The sequence below is a fragment of the Schistocerca serialis genome, chromosome 5 (assembly GCF_023864345.2).
Source record: "Schistocerca serialis cubense isolate TAMUIC-IGC-003099 chromosome 5, iqSchSeri2.2, whole genome shotgun sequence".
In the NCBI taxonomy this organism is placed as follows: domain Eukaryota; kingdom Metazoa; phylum Arthropoda; class Insecta; order Orthoptera; family Acrididae; genus Schistocerca; species Schistocerca serialis.
This window is the reverse complement of record NC_064642.1, coordinates 815,344,091-815,367,802: the sequence shown is the minus strand read 5'-3', so window position 1 is coordinate 815,367,802 and position 23,712 is coordinate 815,344,091. Positions and strand designations below refer to the sequence as shown.

Here is a 23,712-nt window from a genome sequence, read left to right as displayed (position 1 = left end):
TCCCTTAGAGCGAAAGGATCCCTGGACCCGTTGCACAGTCACTCTATATGGGGCCCCTGCGATGCTAGTGTGGGTTCCTGGGCACGTCGGTCTGACGGGAAACGAGGCCTCCGACGCTGCTGTCCTCGTGTCTCAGCCCACTAGTTCTTCAGTTCCCCCCATTGACCGCTGGTGACGCCAACTTGACACCACCTGCTGACAGACAGCAACACACTTTGCCTCCCCTTCATGGGAACAAGCTCTTTGAAATAACTCCTCACCTGAAACCTGGGAGGGGTTTAACTACCGAGGGTAAATTTTTGAATGAAAAGACTGGACACGAAATGACTTATTACTACTTTATGCTTTACAGATCACTCACACCTGTAGCTCTTATGTAGCTCATCACATTAACCATCACTGTCAGAAATTCTTCAAAACGACCCTTGCAGGAGCTTGTGGGACATGTTTGTAACACATGAGCTACTATCTGCCATCACACACCACAATCCCAAGATGGTAATGAAGATTTATCACTTGCAGAACGTGTTTACACATCTTCTGTGCACCATTCCAATCCACAAATTTCTCAAGGCTTGTCAAGTCCGTGGATTTTCTCGTGGGTGGAAGGCAGTTTCAGGCATGGCAGAGAACACTTTCGTTGCTGACTGCGTTTTTGTTTATTGGTGGCATTGAATTCATTTTCAGGAAGAAACCCGGCCATGATAGGAATTCTGATGTGTGTGTAGTAGAGCACATTTTCACCTGATGTAATGATGTGGAATGTGACGTGATATACATAACGAATGTGTAGAAATATATTGTACAGACCTACTGACAGTGGATGCAGATCAGTTAAGAAGTACATCTCATCTTTTTCACATATGTACTATTCCACTAAATGGGCACACAGTAGATGTACTGTGCTATTGACTGAAGAGTGTTTGCTGACACTGTCCGACTAGACCACAGAGCTTGTGCAGAATGTTGGATGTGCTTTTGAGCTTTCCAGGTGTTGGTGTTAAGTGCCACTTAAAAGGAAGTGTCTGTCCCAAGGTATTTTGGGTGCATGTTATGATACTCTGTCTCTCTCAAAATGGGCATGAAGGGCTCTGTGTGCCAGTCTGTTTGACAGATGAAAACGTGCAACTTAAGTTTTGCTTACAGTACGTTATAAACTTTTTTGGTAGTATTGGTTGAATATGGCTAGGTCAGAAGATGTTGACCAGTCATCTGCATAGCCAAAATATGTGGGCTGTATTGGAGAATATCACATTCATTTAAATTAAACAAGAGAGAAGCGAGGACTGTTCTGTGTGGTAAGCCATTATGCAAAACTTCTGTTCAGATGCTGTCATTCCTTGTAGTCATAGCAAATATCTTTCCAACTATTATGTTGTCAAATTGTTTCAATGTCTATTTTCATGCAATAATTTGTAATAATTCATGGCAGAAATCTAAAGCCAAGAAGCAGAGGCAGTCAGATAATCCCAAAGATTCCTTGGCTAAAATGAAATGAGTCACTGTATATTCTAATCCCACAGGAGGTGGGACAGACACAATCAACTTTATTAAGCCTAGACACAGCTTGTTACAATAGATACACTAGCAATGGAGAGGTGCACAATAACAGTGAAGTAACACACACATCAAGGCAAATGTGACTGAGTTAGAGCTGGCCAGTCCTGTCTCCAAAAGCTGTCAGCCGACCAGTAGAGTGCACAGATGAGAGGCTCTGTGAGCATCCGTGAGTGTCAGCCTCTGGCTGTTGTTGAACTTCTAGCTGTATCTGCTGGCTTGGGTGATGCACATTACAACTGCTTACCCAGATTTTGGGTGTGGATCTGTGCGGGTAAATACAGTGGGCAGTTCAGTAATAAGATTATGCTCATCAGAATTGACAGGGGGAAAAACCACTAATGGTTCACGTATATCTGCCAATGTCTCACTCTCTCTTTATCAGATTGTAAGTATATGACAAAATGCTTATGAAAGGAGTATGGAAACCTAATAACCGTGAGTGATTGGAATGCTGTAGTAGGCGATGTAATAGAAGACAAAATTATAGAACAGTATGAACTTGGCAGTGTGAGTGACAAAGTAAAAAACACAGATTTAATTGTTCTACAAGTTTATTATTAATTATGAATATACTATTCGAAAATTACAACTTTTCGAAATGTACCACCTCCTCTATTAGAGTCGTGAGAAGATTCTAGATGGATTACATCATTTTGAGACCTTTTTCAAAATCTGTTATTGGATTGCAAGGTGTACTCGGGAGCAGATATAGAGTCATATCACAATTTAGTAATGATGTTAGTAATGATGAAGAACAGACTGAAACTTATGAGATTTACCCAGAACTATTGGTGATGAAGGATGTGGGGTACTTGGAAGAATTATGTGTGTGTTTGAAGTTCTCTGAAGCAGTAAATACTGTGGTAATGAATACTGCAATAGGCAAGTCAGTTGAAGAGGAAGGGATTTATCTGAAAAGGATAATCATGGAAGAAACATTGTGTTACAGAGGAAATACTGAAATTTATTTGTTAAGTAAGGAAATACAAAAACGTGCAGTAAGAAATAGGAATACATCATTGTAAGTCATTTAAGTGTAAAATAAATAGGAAAGCAGAGGAGCCAAAGTGAAATGACTGCAGCAAAAACGTGAAGGAATCAAAAGTGAAATAGTCGTTAGTAGGACTATTGAGCATATAAAAAAGTCAAGGCAATCTTTGGTGAAAATAAAACCAAAAGGAACAAACATTAAGAGTGCAAAAGTAGTTCCACTGTTGAACACAGAGTATTGAGCTGATAGGTGGAAAGTGTACATTAAGGCATCTATGTGGGGTAAAATTTGCCTGATGACACGATAGAAGAGTAGTTAGAAGGCATTGGTTATCGAATGAAGATTAAGATTTAAACAAAGTATTGGGAGATAAACAAAGTATTGGGAGATAAACAAAGTATTGGGAGATAAACAAAGTATTGGGAGATAAACAAAGTATTGGGAGATAAACAAAGTATTGGGAGATAAACAAAGTATTGGGAGATAAACAAAGTATTGGGAGATAAACAAAGTATTGGGAGATAAACAAAGTATTGGGAGATAAACAAAGTATTGGGAGATAAACAAAGTATTGGGAGATAAACAAAGTATTGGGAGATAAACAAAGTATTGGGAGATAAACAAAGTATTGGGAGATAAACAAAGTATTGGGAGATAAACAAAGTATTGGGAGATAAACAAAGTATTGGGAGATAAACAAAGTATTGGGAGATAAACAAAGTATTGGGAGATAAACAAAGTATTGGGAGATAAACAAAGTATTGGGAGATAAACAAAGTATTGGGAGATAAACAAAGTATTGGGAGATAAACAAAGTATTGGGAGATAAACAAAGTATTGGGAGATAAACAAAGTATTGGGAGATAAACAAAGTATTGGGAGATAAACAAAGTATTGGGAGATAAACAAAGTATTGGGAGATAAACAAAGTATTGGGAGATAAACAAAGTATTGGGAGATAAACAAAGTATTGGGAGATAAACAAAGTATTGGGAGATAAACAAAGTATTGGGAGATAAACAAAGTATTGGGAGATAAACAAAGTATTGGGAGATAAACAAAGTATTGGGAGATAAACAAAGTATTGGGAGATAAACAAAGTATTGGGAGATAAACAAAGTATTGGGAGATAAACAAAGTATTGGGAGATAAACAAAGTATTGGGAGATAAACAAAGTATTGGGAGATAAACAAAGTATTGGGAGATAAACAAAGTATTGGGAGATAAACAAAGTATTGGGAGATAAACAAAGTATTGGGAGATAAACAAAGTATTGGGAGATAAACAAAGTATTGGGAGATAAACAAAGTATTGGGAGATAAACAAAGTATTGGGAGATAAACAAAGTATTGGGAGATAAACAAAGTATTGGGAGATAAACAAAGTATTGGGAGATAAACAAAGTATTGGGAGATAAACAAAGTATTGGGAGATAAACAAAGTATTGGGAGATAAACAAAGTATTGGGAGATAAACAAAGTATTGGGAGATAAACAAAGTATTGGGAGATAAACAAAGTATTGGGAGATAAACAAAGTATTGGGAGATAAACAAAGTATTGGGAGATAAACAAAGTATTGGGAGATAAACAAAGTATTGGGAGATAAACAAAGTATTGGGAGATAAACAAAGTATTGGGAGATAAACAAAGTATTGGGAGAGAAACAAAGTATTGGGAGAGAAACAAAGTATTGGGAGAGAAACAAAGTATTGGGAGAGAAACAAAGTATTGGGAGAGAAACAAAGTATTGGGAGAGAAACAAAGTATTGGGAGAGAAACAAAGTATTGGGAGAGAAACAAAGTATTGGGAGAGAAACAAAGTATTGGGAGAGAAACAAAGTATTGGGAGAGAAACAAAGTATTGGGAGAGAAACAAAGTATTGGGAGAGAAACAAAGTATTGGGAGAGAAACAAAGTATTGGGAGAGAAACAAAGTATTGGGAGATGTGCAATCAAATAATGCTGGAGGCACAGTTAACATTCCTTCACATGTCCTAAAAGACTGGGGGGCGTAGGGGTCAGGGTGGTTGTGAGGGGGTGGGGGAGCATTGTGAATTTGAAAGGACCACAGAATTGTATAGAAGTCAATTACATACTGTGGGAAAACCAGAAAAGGATAGAATAAAAGTGTTAGAGGTATGGTTCTACATAAGAATGTTGAAAATTCAGTGGCCCAAATTATTAGAAACAAAGAGTTTCACCACAGAAACAGTGACAAGAAGGGACAAAATGACAGGCCACATGTTAAGAGAGCAAAGAGTATCTTCCATCATACCTGGGGGAGCTACAGAGAAAACTACTTCAGGAGAAGGGAGAGATTAGAGTAGTCCCGAAAATAATTGAGTGTGTTACACTACGAGGTGAAGTAGTTGGGATAGGAGCGTAGTTCAGGATGGGCCACAACAAACCAGTCAGAAGACTGATGAACTCTTCTGGATCATGTACAACAAATTTGATAAGAGAAAACTTGTACTGTAAATCTTTAGATAAAATACCTAATCCCTTAGTCAGTTTAAACAAAGGGAGAATACCACATATTTTTATGGCATCCTGTTAGGCACATGAAGCAAGACATTATTTTATAATTCCATGATCTAATTCACTCAGAATCACTTGATTTAATTAGAATACTTTCCAATACATTTGTTTTGTTTTTGTTGTTCATCTTACAATCTCTAAAGTGATTTATTTAACTGCACTCCCAAGTGATTTTCCATCTGTCACGAAAGGAAAACATTGAGGTTTTTGAATGAATTTTAATTCCTCCTTTTTTAAACTTCTTGTTCAATGTACAGATTGAATAGCATTGTGGCTCTTTCTCTTCTCAAACACTGTTCCCCTTCTGGGCTTTTCAACACTTGTATCTGCGGTGTGGCATCTGTACAATTTTCAAATAACATTTTTCTCCAGGTACAGAGTGTCAAATTGAACAGTTGTTAGCCATCTAAATTTCCAAATTGTTATTTTACTGAGAATACTGTTTTGGTTATATATTGTGCCATCTTCAGCCCCTGTGCACAATCTGTTGGAAGATTCGCACGTCTGATCCAGTCAGAACGAATGCCAATATTCAATGACTGGCACCGGTAGATTTTTTGATACAGTGATCACTTGAAACATCACCTGCTGGCTGTTCAATTTTACAGATTGGAAAGTGTACTGAAAAGCCAAGGCCCACAACCATCTGTGAGAAGATGAATGTATAGAATCTTCCACTCCATGTGTTTTGTAGAGTTCAAATGCTCCATTTGTGAGTTTGTATGTGACATTCTGTATGTGGCTAATTTTTGTGCATTAAAACTAAAGGCCTACTCATTGTTCTTCACTACAGTATGTCCATTTGCCCTATTCTCTGAGTAGTGAGTCATGTTTCTTTGTTAGTAAATATATCCATTTAAAATTGGACCTCTCCCTCCCACCCACCTGTAGCCCTGTAAAATATTCTGCATGCCTCCATCATTGTGGTCAAGGCCTTAGAGATGAGCACCTTAAACTAGATTCACTCAAGTACTCCACACTTAGTACTTGTATCATATTCTGAAGCTGCTTTAAGTCTGGCCAACGTTTTGCAGTATATGCCTCTGTGAGTTAAAAGTATACACACCTTTTCCTCATTTCTGTATAATTAACCTAGTGTTTAATATAATAGAAGGAAACATTCCACGTGGGAAAAATTATATATACAAACAAAGATGAGGTGACTTACCGAACGAAAGCACTGGCAGGTCGATAGACACACAAACAAACACAAACACACACACACAAAATTCAAGCTTTCGCAACAAACTGTTGCCTCATCGGGAAAGAGGGAAGGAGAGGGGAAGACGAAAGGAAGTGGGTTTTAAGGGAGAGGGTAAGGAGTCATTCCAATCCCGGGAGCGGAAAGACTTACCTTAGGGGGAAAAAATGACAGGTATACACTCGCACACACGCACATATCCATCCACACATACACAGACACAAGCGGACATATTTCTTGTCTGCTTGTGTCTGTATGTGTGGATGGATATATGTGTGTGTATGTGTGGATGGATATGTGTGTGTGTGTGTGTGTGTGTGTGTGTGTGTGTGTACACCTGTCCTTTTTTCCTCCCTAAGGTAAGTCTTTCCGCTCCCGGGATTGGAATGACTCCTTACCCTCTCCCTTAAAACCCACTTCCTTTCGTCTTCCCCTCTCCTTCCCTCTTTCCTGATGAGGCAACAGTTTGTTGCGAAAGCTTGAATTTTGTGTGTATGTTTGTGTGTATCGACCTGCCAGCGCTTTCGTTCGTAAGTCACCTGATCTTTGTTTGTATATATAACCTAGTGTTTAATTAGTCTGATACAGAAAATGGAACATTCACATGAATGTCACCAAGCCTTGATTTCTAAAGAGTTAATCTATCTTGTTACTTTCACCTACCTTCACTTTGCAAATGGAGCTGTTATTTTATTTTTTTGTTTCATGCAGTTTGTCTGATGTTCTGGACTTAACATTGACTTTTCTAAATTTTTAGAATCCATGATATTACTGGCCCGAGAGTTTGATTATAAGCTTACATGGATGTCATACTTATGACTTGAATCATGATTCCTTATGTAATACATATTTTAAAGTAGGTTTATTAATTTAGACTGTGGGGAACAGACCACGCTTTCTTGTCTGTTTCAATTCCACGTAACTAGCTCTGCAGACCCAGCTTTGTTATGTATGCATACTTAATGTATCTGCTATACCCCTGAACCATAATTAATTTTATACTCTACACAAGGAGAGAATCAAATGGACCATGAAATAAGGTCATTTTGTATGGAAGACACCTGAGGAATGAACTACTTGTCAAGGAAAATTATTCGGGATATGAATTTCGCTGTTGAGTCTGATACTTTCTGAAGGTAGGCTCGCCCTGTCTATTAATGTCTGGACATGAGGAATAACTTTTTTTACTCAACTCTTCATTTCATCCCCCAGACACAATGTCAGTTTGAGTCCTTCAAATAGATCTGGTAGCCCGTATCTCACTCCAGCTGACTTACAACCAATGTTTAGATTTCTGTGGGTGCATAATGACCACCAAACTTCACATTAGAATGAGTGTCTGGTGCATCTATCGTTTGATTTCAATGTGTACAACATCTAAGAACCACAACTGTAAAACAACTTTCTCTACAGCATGTGATTTGTCACCTAAATCTCTTCTTGGTTTCCTCCACTTCCATGAGATTCCCACTCCATGACATCCTTCAACCGCCCTGCATCCCCCCTGCCTCTTTATCCCATGTGTTTCATGTTGGGAAAAGTCTCTTCTAGTTCTATGTTATAATTATTTGTTCCCCATTTGGTATCTTGCTCTATCTTTTTTCTGATGACTCTTTGCACTTTTCTGTATATTGACAAGACACTCTACTGGGGTGGAATTCCTGCAGGGCACATTTTACATGGTTCATTCACTGATATGTTTATTAGTGAGGCATAGTGGACTACTAAGCATTTTTTTTTTCTCTCTTTAGTTTTGTTAGATTGTGGGCTGCTTAATCAGAAAATATTTGAAGCTGGTGCTTTTGGTCTCTTCTTGAGCAACTAAGGAGGGATGACAGTTTAAAGTTCAGTAGGCATGTCTGTTGTGACTGAAATCTGACAGTTGCCTTTCCAGCCCCCCACCTCCACACCATCCTCCTCCCCTTCACCACCCCATTACCAAACACAAGCACACACTAGAATAGAAAGTCTTAGTAATTATTAATACAGGCAACTTTCTAAAATTAAAACAGTGAATACTAGCAAATAGTGTCACATAACATGTTCTTTATCTCAAGTGTACTTTTAAGGTTTTATTATTTAAAATGTAATTACATTTGAATCACATTTCAGTTACCTATTTGGTTTTTTTACACATCAGCTGTGTTACAGGTGCATTACTTTTATTTTTCAGAATTGTTTGTTATACATGTGAATTAATTTACATTTTTTATTTTTATCATAAATAAACTCATAACTAAGTAACAGTACACTACTAAAAAGAACATTTATGCAGAATGTGCCTTTGTCTTATAGCAAATGCCAACAGTGTTTTGGACGAGGCAACACTGCAAGCTGCTGGCATCAGAACAAGCAAACGTGGCCGTCCGCAGATCAGGTGCTTGAAACACTGGCTAGCTAGTAACATTATACTAATTTACATCTCTTTGTTAATTGTAAACAACTCTGACAGATATTCAGAGTTATGTCATAGGTTTTACAAAAATTACTCCTCAGATTCAAATTTTTGTTGACTTGTGGTAAGTGTTCAATACCTGTGGCTTAGGAAGCTATGATAAATGTCCCCATAGTGAATATTTCACTCTCCAGTAGTGTGTGCTGTGATATGAAAATTGCTGGCAGATTACAACTGTGTGGAGCTCTCCAACTTGCACTGTGAACCTTTGCCTTTAGCTTGCATATGCTCTGTTGACTGAGCTACCCAAGTAAAAGTCATTTCTCCCAATAAATTTCTTTCAGAAATGTTCTGATCTGTTTCTGTCCACATTTCAGCTATTCTACATACATGTGTTCTTATACATAATGTTCTTTGTGCAGGTGAGGATAGTGCGACATATATAGAGCAGAGGGTGAAGAGGTTGAGACAAACAGAGGAGCAGAACATACTATAGAGGTATGAAGTAGATTATTAAAATATCCTTAAAATAATGCAAAGTAATTTGGCCAAAATTTGTTGTTTAAAGCAGAAGTTCTCATTAATCTGTCCAACTCTCAAAGCTCTCTTTCTCCTGGCTTACTTTCAGGACGGTAACTTGATTTTAGGATCTGTTCAATATCATAAACATGCAGGAACTTTTTACATTTTACACTAGTAAAGTTTTGTCCATTATCAGAAATGATTACTTCTTGATTCCCAACATGTGGAGTGTAATTTTTAATCGCCTGTCATATTGTCGCTGCACTAGTGGCACTTTTCAAGATATGTAAGTTCACATATTTGGAAGATAGCTCTCATATTCCAACAATGTGTAACACGTGCACAGCACCAGGAAAGGGGACCACCTTAAGTGAATGGCAACTATTTGCGGGGATTTCTTGGTAATGATTAGGTGTAGCTCACCTTTGGAACCATGATTCAAAGATTCAACATTGTGACAGACTAATCATTTCTGGATAATCCATTACATGCTGCTTTGGAGGAAAGGAAAATAGCAATAGTCATTGATTTTCTCAGCACATTTAGCCACTCCAGGATCCCCAGTGCTCTATGGGTGCACAAGCTTAGCTTTTATCAGTTATCATACCTCATGTGACAGCAATAATGTAATACACTATTGTGAAGCACACAGTATGTAACTAGTACCTCAGGTGGGTTTAGGGTAAATTGTATTCAGATCTCTCTCTCCACCTGGGATCTCCGTCACGGAGATGAGACACGTAACTAAAGATATTTAATGCAGATGAGAAATGTTATCTGGCATCAATAAGACTTTATATTTAGTACTTTATCCCTCAGATCCCAAGTTACTACATCATTCTCTCCTTTTACGTAAACTATTTCAAAACCGTATTGTAGAACTGAACCAGTGTTCCATGCAGTAATTTTCAATTGAGAAGGAAGCTTAAAGGCTGGTTATCACAGTATACTTTGGTGTGATTACCAACAAAACAGTGATGGAATTTCCCAAAAGTGCATATAATTGTGAGAACTTCTAACCCAGTGGCCGTGTAGGCTCACTAGCAAAGAGTATGGCACAGACAGTTCATGTACTGTAAATGCCTCTGATTTGGAAGAGACAAGCTCCCAACCTGGTACTTATCCAGATGGTACAATTATTGTGAATTAGCTAGTGCATTTTTTATTTTACTGAAAGCAGATTGGCATACTTCTGACCAAATCTATGATATCTGTTTGTGTAGAAAGTTCAGTAATAGTTCTGCATTTAATAATTGCTCTGGAATGAAGTTACACTAGAAGTAGGATAAATCTAACGGTATTTTTAATTGCCTCTTTGTCTGGGATACTGGAAAGTAATGAAATGGTTGTATTTTTGTTGTCAGTTAGGGCACTAAGGCACAATAATGTGCTCCAATAAATTCATTTTTCTCACCACCAAATTTCATTTTTTGAAATTTCCTGTAACATCATGTTGCTGAAATTGATATAAAACTTTCTCTACCATTTCCTCATGCTCTTCCAAAGGTAGTGTGGCAGTCAACAAATCATCCACAAATAAAGTAATTCTTTTTAGTAATTCCAGGCCTAATAAATAATCCATTGGTGCTATAATCAAACCACCACTCACATTGAGAGAAAATGAAATCATTCTAAACTGCTAGGTATGACCTGTAAAGATAAAAGCATGGTCTTTCTAGAAGTATCTGCGAGTATGACAAACTCAAATTAATGGAAATGAAGTACTTGATCCCTTGGATCCACTGGATTTGTTCATTTAAAATTTTCTGGTCAGATTCACACAGGATTACCATTTTATTAATTTCCCTCAGGGGCAATACCAGCCTAATACTTTTCACAGCCTTAGCTGCAGCTAACAAGAGGTTACAGATTGGGCTGTTTTATGGCCCAATTGCTTCCCAATATACCATCATGTGTACCTCTTTCACTACAGCTGTCCATTTCAAACAAGGAATGGGCAGAAAGGTAGACAGAATGGTTCATGTGCTAGAATATTCAGATAAAACTAGATTTTTCTCCAAATATCTCAGCTCATTTCCCTGAAATATTAACTAAACCTTTTCTCTGAATTTATTTAGGCACTGAGATTCTCATAACTTCAATTTAATTTTCTGTTCAGTATTCAGTCGAGTGAGTATTTCGGTATGCTGGTGTCAAAATCACAGTTTGTCGACAGATAAAAAAACAAATCTTATCACCTGGCAATTTTCATCCCAATGAGATGAAACTGTGCTTCACATTTGTGAAACTAATATAGAATTTCCTCCATGTAGGCATCTACTATAGCCTCCTTCTCACAAGACAAATGAACATCTATTAGGCAGTCCATGATTAACGCCTTTATTATGAGCAACATGCCTATCATTGCTACATTCCCTATCACCAGCAGAACACAGGTCTGCCATTTAATTATCTGAGATTGTGTGCTATGCTATAGCTACTAAAATCCTGCCATAAATTAGGCAGGTTAATCAGATGACACTATTTTTCAAACAGGCCTTGGGAAATAACACTTGCCGCATCACTCGTGTCAATTGTCGCTATCGTAAGTATGCCTCCCACCACAGCATGTATGGCAGCCTGCAACAGAGTTTGTGATAGTGTGACACTTTATGTTTCCATTAGATAGATAAAAAATCTCCTCAGCAGGGCAGGAGGGGTCACACTTTTGGAGCCACTGTTTCCGTCCTCAGAAGGGTTGAAAGAGAAGGAAGAGGGATGAAGGGAAAGGAACTGGAGAAGTTTAGGAAAAGGGATAGAGTTTGGAAAAGTCACCTAGAGCCTTGGGTTAGGGAAGACTTACCAGACAGGATGAGAAGGGAAGACTGACTGACTGGGGCTGTACTGGACGAGATTCAAAAACCTGAGAACTTTGAGGTGAAACACAGAGTAATCGGCAAGAAAGAGGTTAGCGCTAAAACATTGCACATGAGTTAATAAGAGCAAAAAATTGAGTGCATTGTATATAACAACAACAGATGGGACAAGGACGGGGACAGTGGAAAATAGACAGCTCAGAAAATGAAAAATGTAGAAAACTAAAACGCAGTGAAGGAAGTAGTAATTAGTGTGAAGAAATGCTGAGATGCAAGACACTGATGTGTACTCACGAACTGTGTTTAACTTTCCTGGCTGTGGCCTGTTCAGTAGCATACACTCATCGTATAGTTGTTGGAGTTGTCTGCTAAGCAGCAGCATTTATGACAACTTGCCTTTGTCTCACCTAAATGTTAGTCAGCCAATTTTACCCTTATTCACCTTTTGCCATCTACACTTCTAGTATTTTAATTTATCTATTTGTCTTGGTTGATACAATTTCATTGGTAGCATCAAGACATGAGGCGGCCATAGACATCTTCTGTTGTTGTGGTCTAGTCCTGAGACTAGTTTGATGCAGCTCTCCATGCTACTCTATCCTGTGCGAGCTGAATCATCTCCCAGTATGTACTGCAGCCTACATCCTTCTGAATCTGCTTAGGGTATTCACCTCTTGGTCTCCATCTATAATTTTTACCCTCCACGCTGCCCTCCAATACTAAATTGGTGATCCCTTGATGCCTCGGAACATGTCCTACCAACTGATCCCTTCTTCTAGTCAAGTTGTGCCACAAACTTCTCTTCTCCCCAGTTCTATTCAATTCCACCTCATTAGTTACGTGATCTACTCATCTAATCTTCAGCATTCTTCTGTAGCACCACATTTCAAAAGCTTCTATTCTCTTCTTGTCCAAACTATTAATTGTCCTGGTTTCACTTACATACATGGCTACAATGGATACAATACTTTCAGATACGACTTCCTGACAAATTTATACTTAATGTTAACAAATTTCTCTTCTTCAGAAACGCTTTCCTTGCCATTACCAGTGTACATTTTATATCCTCTCTACTTCGACCATCATCAGTTACTTTGCTCCCCAAATAGCAAAACTCTTACTGCTACTAAGTGGCTCATTTCCTAATGTAATTCCCTCAGCATCACCCGATTTAATTCAACTACATTCCATTACCCTCGTTTTGCTTTTGTTGATGTTCACCTTATACCCTCCTTTCAAGACACTGTCTATTCCATTCAACTGCTCTTCCAAGTCCTTTGCTGTCTCTGACAGAATTACAATGTCATTGGTGAACCTCAAAGTTTTTATTTCTTCTCCCAAGAATTTCATACTACTCCGAATTTTTCTTTTGTTTCCTTTACTGCTTGCGCAATATACAGATTGAAAAACATCAGGGAGAGGCTACAACCCTGTCTCACTCCCTTCCCAAACACTGGTTCCCTTTCGTGCCCCTCAACTCTTATAATTGCCATCTGGTTTCTGTACAAATTGTAAATAGCCTTTCGCTCCCATTTGCCACCTTTATAATCATATTGAGAAGTAAACACAGAATCCAAAAAAGCTGTCTAATCCAATAGATCATGTAATTTAGGAAAATGTCTACTGGTTTGTTCTTTTGTTGGTAAGGGATTTATTAGTAACCCGAGTGCAGAATTTTGAGTTGTGCTGAGGTTCTGCCGAAAGTCTGCCGAGTTTCCAGGATTGACACTGATTCCATTGCTTTTTCAAAGACCAAGCAGCAGGACCGAAAGCAACAAAATCCAGAGTCTGATTGAGAGTTGTTTTGTACAGTGTATCGATATGTGTTTTTTGTTTAATGATTGCCAAAACGTTTATAGGGATTAGAGCTTCACCATTTCTTACTTCTTTAATGTAAGCACTGAAGATCATTGTGGTACTTATTGTGTTTGTAATTTAGGTACTTTGTTTCTCTAGAACATTTACGTTACGTGCTTTTTCAGTTACAGGCTGTATCGTATGTAACGGATGAAGTTTTTTTGCAAAGTTTTTTGTGGCGTCTTAATTTTTCCTTAAACGTATGATAAGTGGTGATGTTAGGAAGATTGGGAGATGATGTCCGACAGTGCTCATTGAACTCGTGGAAGGTAATGGGCTCATAAAATTCTTAAAGTAATTTCATCAGTTTAACTACTAGCTGCTTAATATGTATTTTTATTTATACCAATCCGTGTTTGACTTTTGACCATTTTAATTTGATGGAACACACATTAGTCTTCAGTTAGCACAGTGTTAAAAAACAACAACTATTCTGTATGTTATACATCACTTATAATCATGGAAAATGGGAGTAACAACACATTTTCTTCACTCTGTTGCCAACTGATATGTTTGTTAACATTGGAAAATTATGTCCACAGTCAGTTACATATTGTGTACAGGTCCTGAAGATATTGCTGACGTCAGTTCTGTGTATGCATTAAATTTTTTTATTTTAATATTAAATGTATTAATCATGGGGAAAAAGTACTTAAAAGACATTTTCCTGGAGAGCTACTACGAGCTGACAGTCCAAGCATTGGATCGAATGTCACGAAAATTCCAATGAAGAAGTGCCATTGTGAGAAAAAGAAAAAGGAGAAGCAAGAAGGGGTCCCCTCTGAGGCCGCCAAGGGCCTGGCTTCGAGCGAGCACTGCTGCCGCTATCAATAGGCAGAGCGTCGTCATCAATTTTTTCAATAGGTTCGTCAACTACCATGTTAAGTTGGTCGGGAGTGGGAGCTTCCTCCGCTGGTGAACCACTTGTCCGGCTACCCGCGGTGTGGCCAGGCAAAATGGATGACTGCCTGGGGCGGCAACTGCTGTGTGGCACAGGAGAAGAAACGTACAGGGGCAGAGAAGGAGAACTTTGCTTCCTATGAGCCCTCTTGTAAGGTCGTTTGGTCAAAGTACTGGTCGATGGCTGGGTGTATGTAAGGAGTCTTCACGGGACAGTTCCTTCTTTAAGGCCCGTGAATCTGACTTCTGGGTCTTAGTCTTGGCAGAAGCTGATGAAGGTGTTTGTGGGCTAGGGGTGACAGGATGAAGAGGAGACGTTGACCAGGCGATCTTAGCACTGGCCAAACGGACGACCATACCGCTAAAGGCCAGATTGCATGTCTGCATCGACACCTCCTTGGTCGTCCGAGGAGAGGCGAGGACAGTACTGTATTTCCCCACTGGGAGCAGCGTGGGCTTCCTACTAGCAAACAGCTTGCGAGCAGCCGAGGTGGACACTCTCTCTTTGACCCGAATTTCCTGTATACAGCGTTCATCCTTTTACATGGCGGCAGTTGCAACAAGGAGACTGAGGTGGACAGTCGCCTTCATGGGCGTCCCTGCCACAAGTGATGCATTTAGCCGCATTAGAACAAGACTGGCGGGTGTGCTTAAAATGCTGATACTGGTAGCAGCGTGTAGGTGTCGGGACTTAGGGGCGAACACAAATAACCTCACAGCCCGCTTTGATGCGCAAAAGCAGCTGAACACTATCAAAGGTCCAAAACCATGTCCGGGTCGGTACAAGGTCATTGTTGACCTTTTTCATGACCCTGTGGACAGCCGTCACGCCCTGCTCAGCAAGGAGAGACTGAATCTTCTCGTCAATCCACTGAGTGAATTGGTCGCGTGGTGTGGTATCTAATAGATCAAAGTGCGGTGAGCCTCCACCTGGACAGGGAACGTGTACAGGAGTGTGGCCCGAAGGAGTCCAACAACAAGGTACCGTTACGCATCGTGGTACAAGACTTGACAGATGCATCTATGCCCTTCTGAACAACCAGGGTTGACAGATGAAAAATCCTTTCCATCCTCAGATGTAGAAACTACGAGGAACTTTGGGGCAGGCTGTAGTACATTTATCACTGGTGGCTGGTAAAGTTTGTTTTTTGGGCAGAAGTCGAGGGAGGAGGAGGAGGAGGAGGAGGAGGAAAATCCATTAAGGATGTATCCCCATGATTGCCAGCATCTCCGATGGCGCGCTCCTTCCTTGTGGGGACTCTCCCAGAGGGCACTCCCACCTCAAGTGAATGTTTACACCTCAGGTCACACCTCCCGAGAAACGGACGGAGGGACCAATCGGCATGGTCTGAAAGTGTCAGCTCGGGCAATCACCCCTCCCCAGGCCTGGCCTCTACCATAGGGTATGCACTGGCCCTACTTGTCTACCCAGGGTGGGGAATTACGCTTTACCCCGTCACCAGCAACGCATGCAAATGCATGGGTCGGCCTTCAGGCATGCACAGGGAGGAAAGAAGAGGAAAAAAGAAGGGAGAGAGGGAGACCAGGGAGAGGGTGGACAAGCAGGCAAGGAGGACAAGGCAAGGTAAAAAGTAGGGAAGACAGCGAGAGAGGGAGAAGGACAAAGAAAGGAAACAGGAAGGAAGAAACCAGAATAGCGAAAAACCAAGATGACCACAAATGTAAGTCATTGAACCATCTGTCTCTGGACGCAGGAGCGAACTACCCCCTTTGAGGGGGAGGGACTCCTTTCAGCCGCCTCTTACGACAGGCAGGAATACCTCAGGCTTATTCTTACCCCAGACCCGCAGGGGGCGTCTCTCATTCATTGTGTATTCTACTACATGCTACTGTGTTTTAATTATATTGTGGAAAGGAAAGTTGCAACTCACCATATAGCGGAGATGCTGAGTGGCAGATAGGCACAACAAAAACAATGTCTCAAATATAGCTGATAATAGTACACTACTGGCCATTAAAATGGCTATACGAAGAAGAAATTCAGATAAACAGGTATTCATTGGACAAATATATTATACTAGAACTGACATGATTACATCTTCATGCAATTTGGGTGCATAGACCCTGAGAAATGAGTACCCAGAACAACCACCTCTGGCCATAATAACTGCCTTGATATGCCTGGACGTTGAGTCAAACGGAGCTTGGATGGCGTGTACAGGTACAGCTGCCCATGCAAATTCAACACGATACCACAGTTCGAGAGTAGTGACTGGCGTATTGTGACGAGCCAGTTGCTCGGCCACCATTGACCAGACATTTTCAATTGGTGAGAGATCTGGAGAATTTCCTGGCCATGGCAGCAGTCTAGCATTTTCTGTATCCAGAAAGGCTCGTACAGGACCTGCAACATGCGGTCGTGCATTATCCTGCTGAAATATAGGGTTTTGCAGGGATCGAATGAAGGGTAGAGCCACGGGTGGTAAGACATCTGAAATGTAATGTCAATGCGAACAAGAGGTGACCGAGACGTGACCAATGGCACTGCATACCATCACGCCGGGTGATACGCCAGTATGGCGATGACGAATACACATTTCCAATGTGCGCTCACAGTGATGATGTGAAACAGATGCAACCATCATGATGCTATAAACAGAACCTGGATTCATCCGAAAAAAATGACGTTTTGCCATTCGTGCACCCAGGTTCGTTGTTGAGTATACCATCGCAGGCGCTCCTGTCTGTGATGCAGCGTCAAGGGTAACTGCAGCCATAGTCTCCGAGCTGACAGTCGATGCTGCTGCAAACGTTGTCAAACTGTTCGTGCAGATGGTTGTTGTCTTGAAAACGTCCCCATCTGTTGGCTCAGGGATCGAGATGTGGCTGCATGATCTGCTACAGCCATGCGAGTAAGATGCCTGTCATCTCGACTGCTAGTGATACGAGTCCGTTGGGATCCACTATGACGTTCCTTATTACCCTCCTGAACCCAGCAATTCCATGTTCTGCGAACAGTAATTGGATCTCTACCAACACAAGCAGCAATGTCACAATACGATAAACTGCAATCGCGATAGGCTTGGTATGGTTTTCTCCTCGCCACACAAGGCATCACAAAAAAGTTTAACCAGGCAACATCGGTCAACCGCTGTTTGCGTATGAGAAATAGGTTGGAAATGTTCCTCATGTCAGCATATTGTAGGTGTCGCCACCAGCTCCTACCTTGTGTGAATGCCGTGACAAGCTAATCATTTGCGTATCACAGCATCATCTTTCTGCCTGTAATTTCATGTCTGTAGCACATCATCTTCATGGTGCAGAGATTTTAACAGCCAGTAGTGTAGTTCCCGGTGCTCCTTTTAGGGTATGCAGTATTTTAGTGCAGTGTAACAAATGAATACTGACAGATAGTTACCACAGATTTGTGTTTGCTTGTACTTCCAGTTCCAAGAACATCCGCCAGCCAGGGCAAGTAGTTGTTTTTATGCTGCAAAGTGGTGGGAACGACAGGGGCACCCATGACTGTCCTCACCAGCACCAACAGAATCAGCCTCAGCCAGAGGCTGGCCGAAATTATATACATGTGGAATGTGGAAATTTACAGGAAAGGAATGCTCTGTTAAGTGTGCTGTTCACAAAGTAATGAGGTAGACAAAAAGGAAATGTGGGTAAAGCAGCTGAAGAAATTAATTATACTCTGTGTGCTCCCCAGCGACCCTGATTTCGGTAAGCATAGCAGACACTCCACAAATGAGTCACATTACCTGATTTTTAGTATTTATGACAAATTTGTCTTTAAACAAATTGTGATTTCAGCACAACATGGGAAAAAGGGAGGGGGATGGTGTGATCATTCTAGTTGAGAGTAGTTTATGGCTGTTATGGAACACAGAGATCCCTGCTATTTCAGTGGACCACCTTGCTTATTTTGAATGTTACTAAATGTAAAAGACTGAGGATCCTGTTTTATTCAGGGAGTGGAACGTTTGGCAACGCTGCTCTACGAGTATAATCTAAGCTTTCATTGTTGTATAAAAACTCAATGCATTGTTGAAGCTGTTGTAAGGTTGTGACAGTCAGTCGACAAGTTACTATGGAAGTGTGATGTGATTATGTAGTGTACTATGTGCAGTCTTCATCAGTTTATAACATAAAAAGAAGTGTTAGTGCCAAAACACAATGTCGAAACAACAAACCTTAATTTCTTTCTTTTCTAATAAAGACAGTGTATTGCAAAAGACAGATGAGTGTGACTACTGAAAAGTGCTAGTGATTGTGATGAACTGCATAGGTCTACCAAGTCATCAGTTTCCCTTCCACAGTTTTCAAACAATACATGTGCTATTTCTGGCACATCCATGAATTGCAATTCTAAACGAAGTATTGAATGCGAAATTAAGTATCAGCAAAAATGGGAGTGTAAGTACAATTGGTTGTACTTTGATCATGAGCGGGGTGGGGCTTTCTGCTAATTGTGTGAAATGCATTTAAAAAACTATACTGAAGCTCTACAGAATACAGGAGGAGTGTTCATTTCTGTAGCTTTCACTAAATTTAGAAAAGCTACTGGAAGCACGGGAAAACTAGAAAATCATACCGACTCAGAAAAACATACAATTTTCAAGTGCAATGGCTCTTGCACATTACAGGGATTAAATGCTCCAATTCAATTCATACACATATTTAAACAAAATGGAACTTTAAAGATTTAAATTGCAAAGCATTGTAATCATTAACTCAAAGTCTGTATTTCCTTAGTAAGGAAGAAATACCCCACACAACAAAATATGAATCTCTAATTAGTAAGGTAGTACTCAAAAGCGACATTAACCGTGAAAAGTGGTTAAAATTTCAGAGCAAAAGCTCCACATATTTTAGTAAGTATACTGCATCAGAATTTTTGACTTGTTTGGGAGAGTCTTTACACTTTGAAGATGAGATACTGCTCCACGACAAATTTTTCATTAATGGCAGACAAATCAACAAATGTATCCAACCAAAGTCCATTGTCTTTAGTAGTTTGATATGTTGCACCGTCTCCATCGTTTGAAGTGAGGAAAACATTTTTATGTATCGTTGAGTTGGAAAGCACATCAGCCGAATCCAATCATACAGCAATTGATACTGAACTAAAGTAAAGAAAACTTTCTTATGACAGATTATTTTCTTGTTATTTCGACAGTGCTATTAATTTTAGTGGTTCTATCTCAGGAGTCCACGCTCAATTGTCAGAGAGGAAGGGCCATAAGCTGCAATACATTCACTTTAGAGCACATGTTTTGTCAATTGCTGCCACCAACTCTAGGAATAAACACCATTATAAAACGCACATTACATGTTATTCAAGACAAATTTTTTCATGGTTCTTCCAAATGAGAAGATGTTTTGCATGAAATTCAGTATGCATTAGAGCAACCTCTTAAAAATACCCAAAGCTGTTGACATCTGATGTTTTAGTACCTATCCCATAGTTCACATGCAATTATAATGGACTTGTAGGTTAGGAAAATAGCGTGAACATATACAGAAGGATGGCACGGATTTACCAAGTATAGCTGGAAGAATCTTGTTAGAAATGATGAATTCCAATTTCATTGTAGGTGTAATGATATTAGACGATAAGTTAAATGCAGTCTCAAACTCCCGTAAAGATTTGTAGAGACAGTCACTTAAAATTTAGCGAATCCCTCTACTTGTGTTTTGAACTCTCGAACATTTAAGACACATTGACTGTCTTTGTGACTGCAATGGACACAGTGCAGAAAATGAAACTCTTAATGAAATTAAGAAACTGCAGGAGGATGCAACAGAAGTTAAGGGTGTGCTATTCATGAATGTAGAGGAGCAGATTCAAGCTATGAAAAGTGCAAGGAAATTTGTTGAAAGTATGATTGATGAAATTGAGCAACAGTTTGATGAGAAGGCAAAACTGATATAACTAAGAGCATATTTTGAAAGTTTTAAAGAATTTCTGGATTTTAGTGATAATGATTGTAAACAACTGTGCTTGATTTTGGGGCTTACAAACATCAACACTGTTACTAGACGATACGACTTCTCATGTCGCTTCATTCATTCTGAGAGCCGACATCAGCTACAAAGCACTACGGACACTCACTGAATGTGTACTGTGCATTCCAGTTTCAACTTGCCATGTGGAAAGGTCATTTAGTACTATGAATAGGGTAATGACAAAATTAAGGAATAGGATGGGTCGGGAAACTCTCCAAGCTTGTGTGAAGATTTCAACTTCAGGGGACAACGAGCCAACAGGAAGTTTTATTGATGACATCATCTAGAGAGATGTTGTAAAAAAGCCTCTACATATTAGTTTGATGTAAATGTGAGTTTTTGCATGCAATAAAATTATTCTATCATTTAATACAATTAACTTAGGCTTAGCCCAACAGCTTAGTATTTAACCTACATATTCTTTAATTGTATATTAGCTACTCATGAAAAATTGAAACTATTAATAGTGCTGCTATGTCTTTAGAACGCCATCACTTAAATTTTAAGCCTATAATTTTGTCCTGTTTTTATTAACTTAATTCTGTCTCAAGAATGGAGGAAAATACGACAACTCAGAAATATTTGTTTCAGGAAATAACATTAACAAATTATATACAAAGTCCACGCACTTCTGTGTGGTCCAATTAACTGATATTAAAAATGGAAGTTATAAAACATAACTTGATGAAATAGAAACTGAAGAAAATCTATATGTAGTTCGGCATGCTAAAGTTTGTTAGAGATTCAGGAGCTTGAGTGAATGTCACAAGTAATGATTGTCAATCACAAATTGTGCAGGGTAGGTCATTGTATCATATTTTGTACTGCTTCAAACTGCTGGTAATAGTAGTTACAGGTACTCCTTTTAGGGTATGCAGTATTATAGTTCACGGTAACAAATGCATATTGAGAAATACTTAACACAACCATGTATTTGCTTTTACTTCCAGTTACAAGGATGTCTGCCAAACAAGTGTCTGGTGTGCGGTGGAGCAGTTGGTGCAACAGGCTCACCCCTGATGGCCCGTACTGGAACCACAAAAATGCGGCTGTATCAGAGGCTGGCAAAAATAAGACATTCTGGACATCGCCATAGAGCAAGCCGGAATGCTGTGTCAAGTGTGATGTGCCAGAATTAATAAAATAGATGAGCAGGAAACCCGGCTGAAGCGAAAAAAAAAAAAAAAAAAAAAATTATAATCCTCCTCACGTTTCCCCGGCACCGTGGTTATTGTAATCGCAGCAAACACACCAAAAATTAGTCACATTATCTGATTTTTAGTCTTTGGCACTCACTGCAACACACATGTTATACTGTTGTTTATTACTTCCAGTATCCCTGAAAGAGCTGTGTCAGTGTGGTTTTCTTACAAATGTGGTGCTTTAAATGAGTGATTCCTGACTGGAAACAATAATAAAAAGTAGCTTATGTGCAGTATGTACCAAGTAGACCCGATGTTTCCATCCACAACCATTCAAAATTTGTTCGACACTTCAGTGATTAAACTTGCCACAGTGAATTAAGCATGTGACCAAAGGTAAGTCTACTTCAAACAGCAGCTGTCCAACATGAACGTTAATGTAATGAAGTGGCTGTGACTGCTTACATGAACACAATGGAAAATGTGTGTGGAAGTAGCACGAACACTGTCAGAGAACTGGCTGTGAAACAAACCATTTATAGCTCATGTTCTTTGGGATTGATTTTTTGACATCTCCGAGGAAGTTGCCTCTTCTGACAGACGCGTCCAATGCCTGACAGACGCGTCCAATGCCTCACAGATTTGGCACCAGGGTGCACGACTGAAGTTGGAAATAATGGAGCATTCTGGATAAAAATTAAGGCACTGAAAACGTTTTACTTTTTCTTTCTTCCTTTCTTTGGCCTGCTGCACAGTTTTCTGTCAGTGACAGCAAGCACATAATATCGAAGATGAGAAGAAAATTTGAGATAGTTGTAATTGACATTACCCTTGTAACTGAAATTTATTTCAATTTAATATTTTCAGTATTACGATCTCTTACTTGCTTTATGTCTATACACACAATACACTGAATGAATCAACAGTGCCCCTTTTTAACACTATTTCTTTTTACTTAAAATTTATCTCTGTTACCATCTGTTGCCACCCATCGGGCTGCCAAAAAATGTGCAAAACATATCTTCTGATTATATATATAATATCAGTAGGACGACTTGTTTATATATTGAAATTGGTCTGTGCTGCATTTATTTGCTAGAGTGCACGTGTTTTCTCATGGTGGAAATAGAATAAGAAACAATGACATTTCATTTGTGTTGGACAGAATGTGTGTTTGTCTCAAGCACTTTTTCCAGTGATCATTCTTCCTATAATGGAGGAAAAATGCAACTGCGGACACTGCATCATGTAATTTCCCATTGCATCCTCCACAGTTACACAAATAACAGCTTTGATAGAGACCATCTGATCAACAATTGGTCATTTGGCCCAATCAGTGCTACCTAATAATAGCAGCAAGACCATGCACTCAAATTACTTACGAAGTCACAATCTGCCTTACATCACTGCACACTTCAGAAATAGCTATGGACTCCAGTTATCGTTATCTTCAGTCTGAAGGTGGGTTTGGTGCAGTTCTCCATTCCAGTCTACCTTGTGCAAGCATGCTCATCTCTCAATAACTGTTATTAAATCCATTATCATCTGTTTAAAGCTGGTAGGAGGCACCCAGTAATGATCGTAACCACACACACACACACACACACACACACACACACACACACACACACACGGAATGACTTCAGTGCCGTCACCTGCGCCAACTTCTGTCCAAATGACTGGCCAGAGGATTCCAGCACTGCAATACCTCATGAGGAACAAGTACTTCTATTTAGTGTGTGAAGGCAGTACAGAAGTCAAGCTCTCAGTACACCCCATGGTCACTGCCTTACCACATTCGTAACATTGCGC

The 23,712-nt window shown here is 39.6% G+C and overlaps 1 protein-coding gene across 1 annotated transcript in view; it reads left to right on the top strand.

Moving 5' to 3' along the window:
- The window catches only part of LOC126482243 (cell division protein ZipA-like), a 64,323-nt gene extending 43,639 nt beyond the window's left edge, over positions 1–20,684 (top strand). The window contains exon 3 of the mRNA XM_050106222.1: positions 20,504–20,684. Within this exon, the coding sequence (XP_049962179.1) occupies positions 20,504–20,684 (181 nt within the window). The remainder of the gene's footprint in view (positions 1–20,503) is intronic.
- The last annotated feature ends 3,028 nt before the right edge of the window (positions 20,685–23,712 follow it).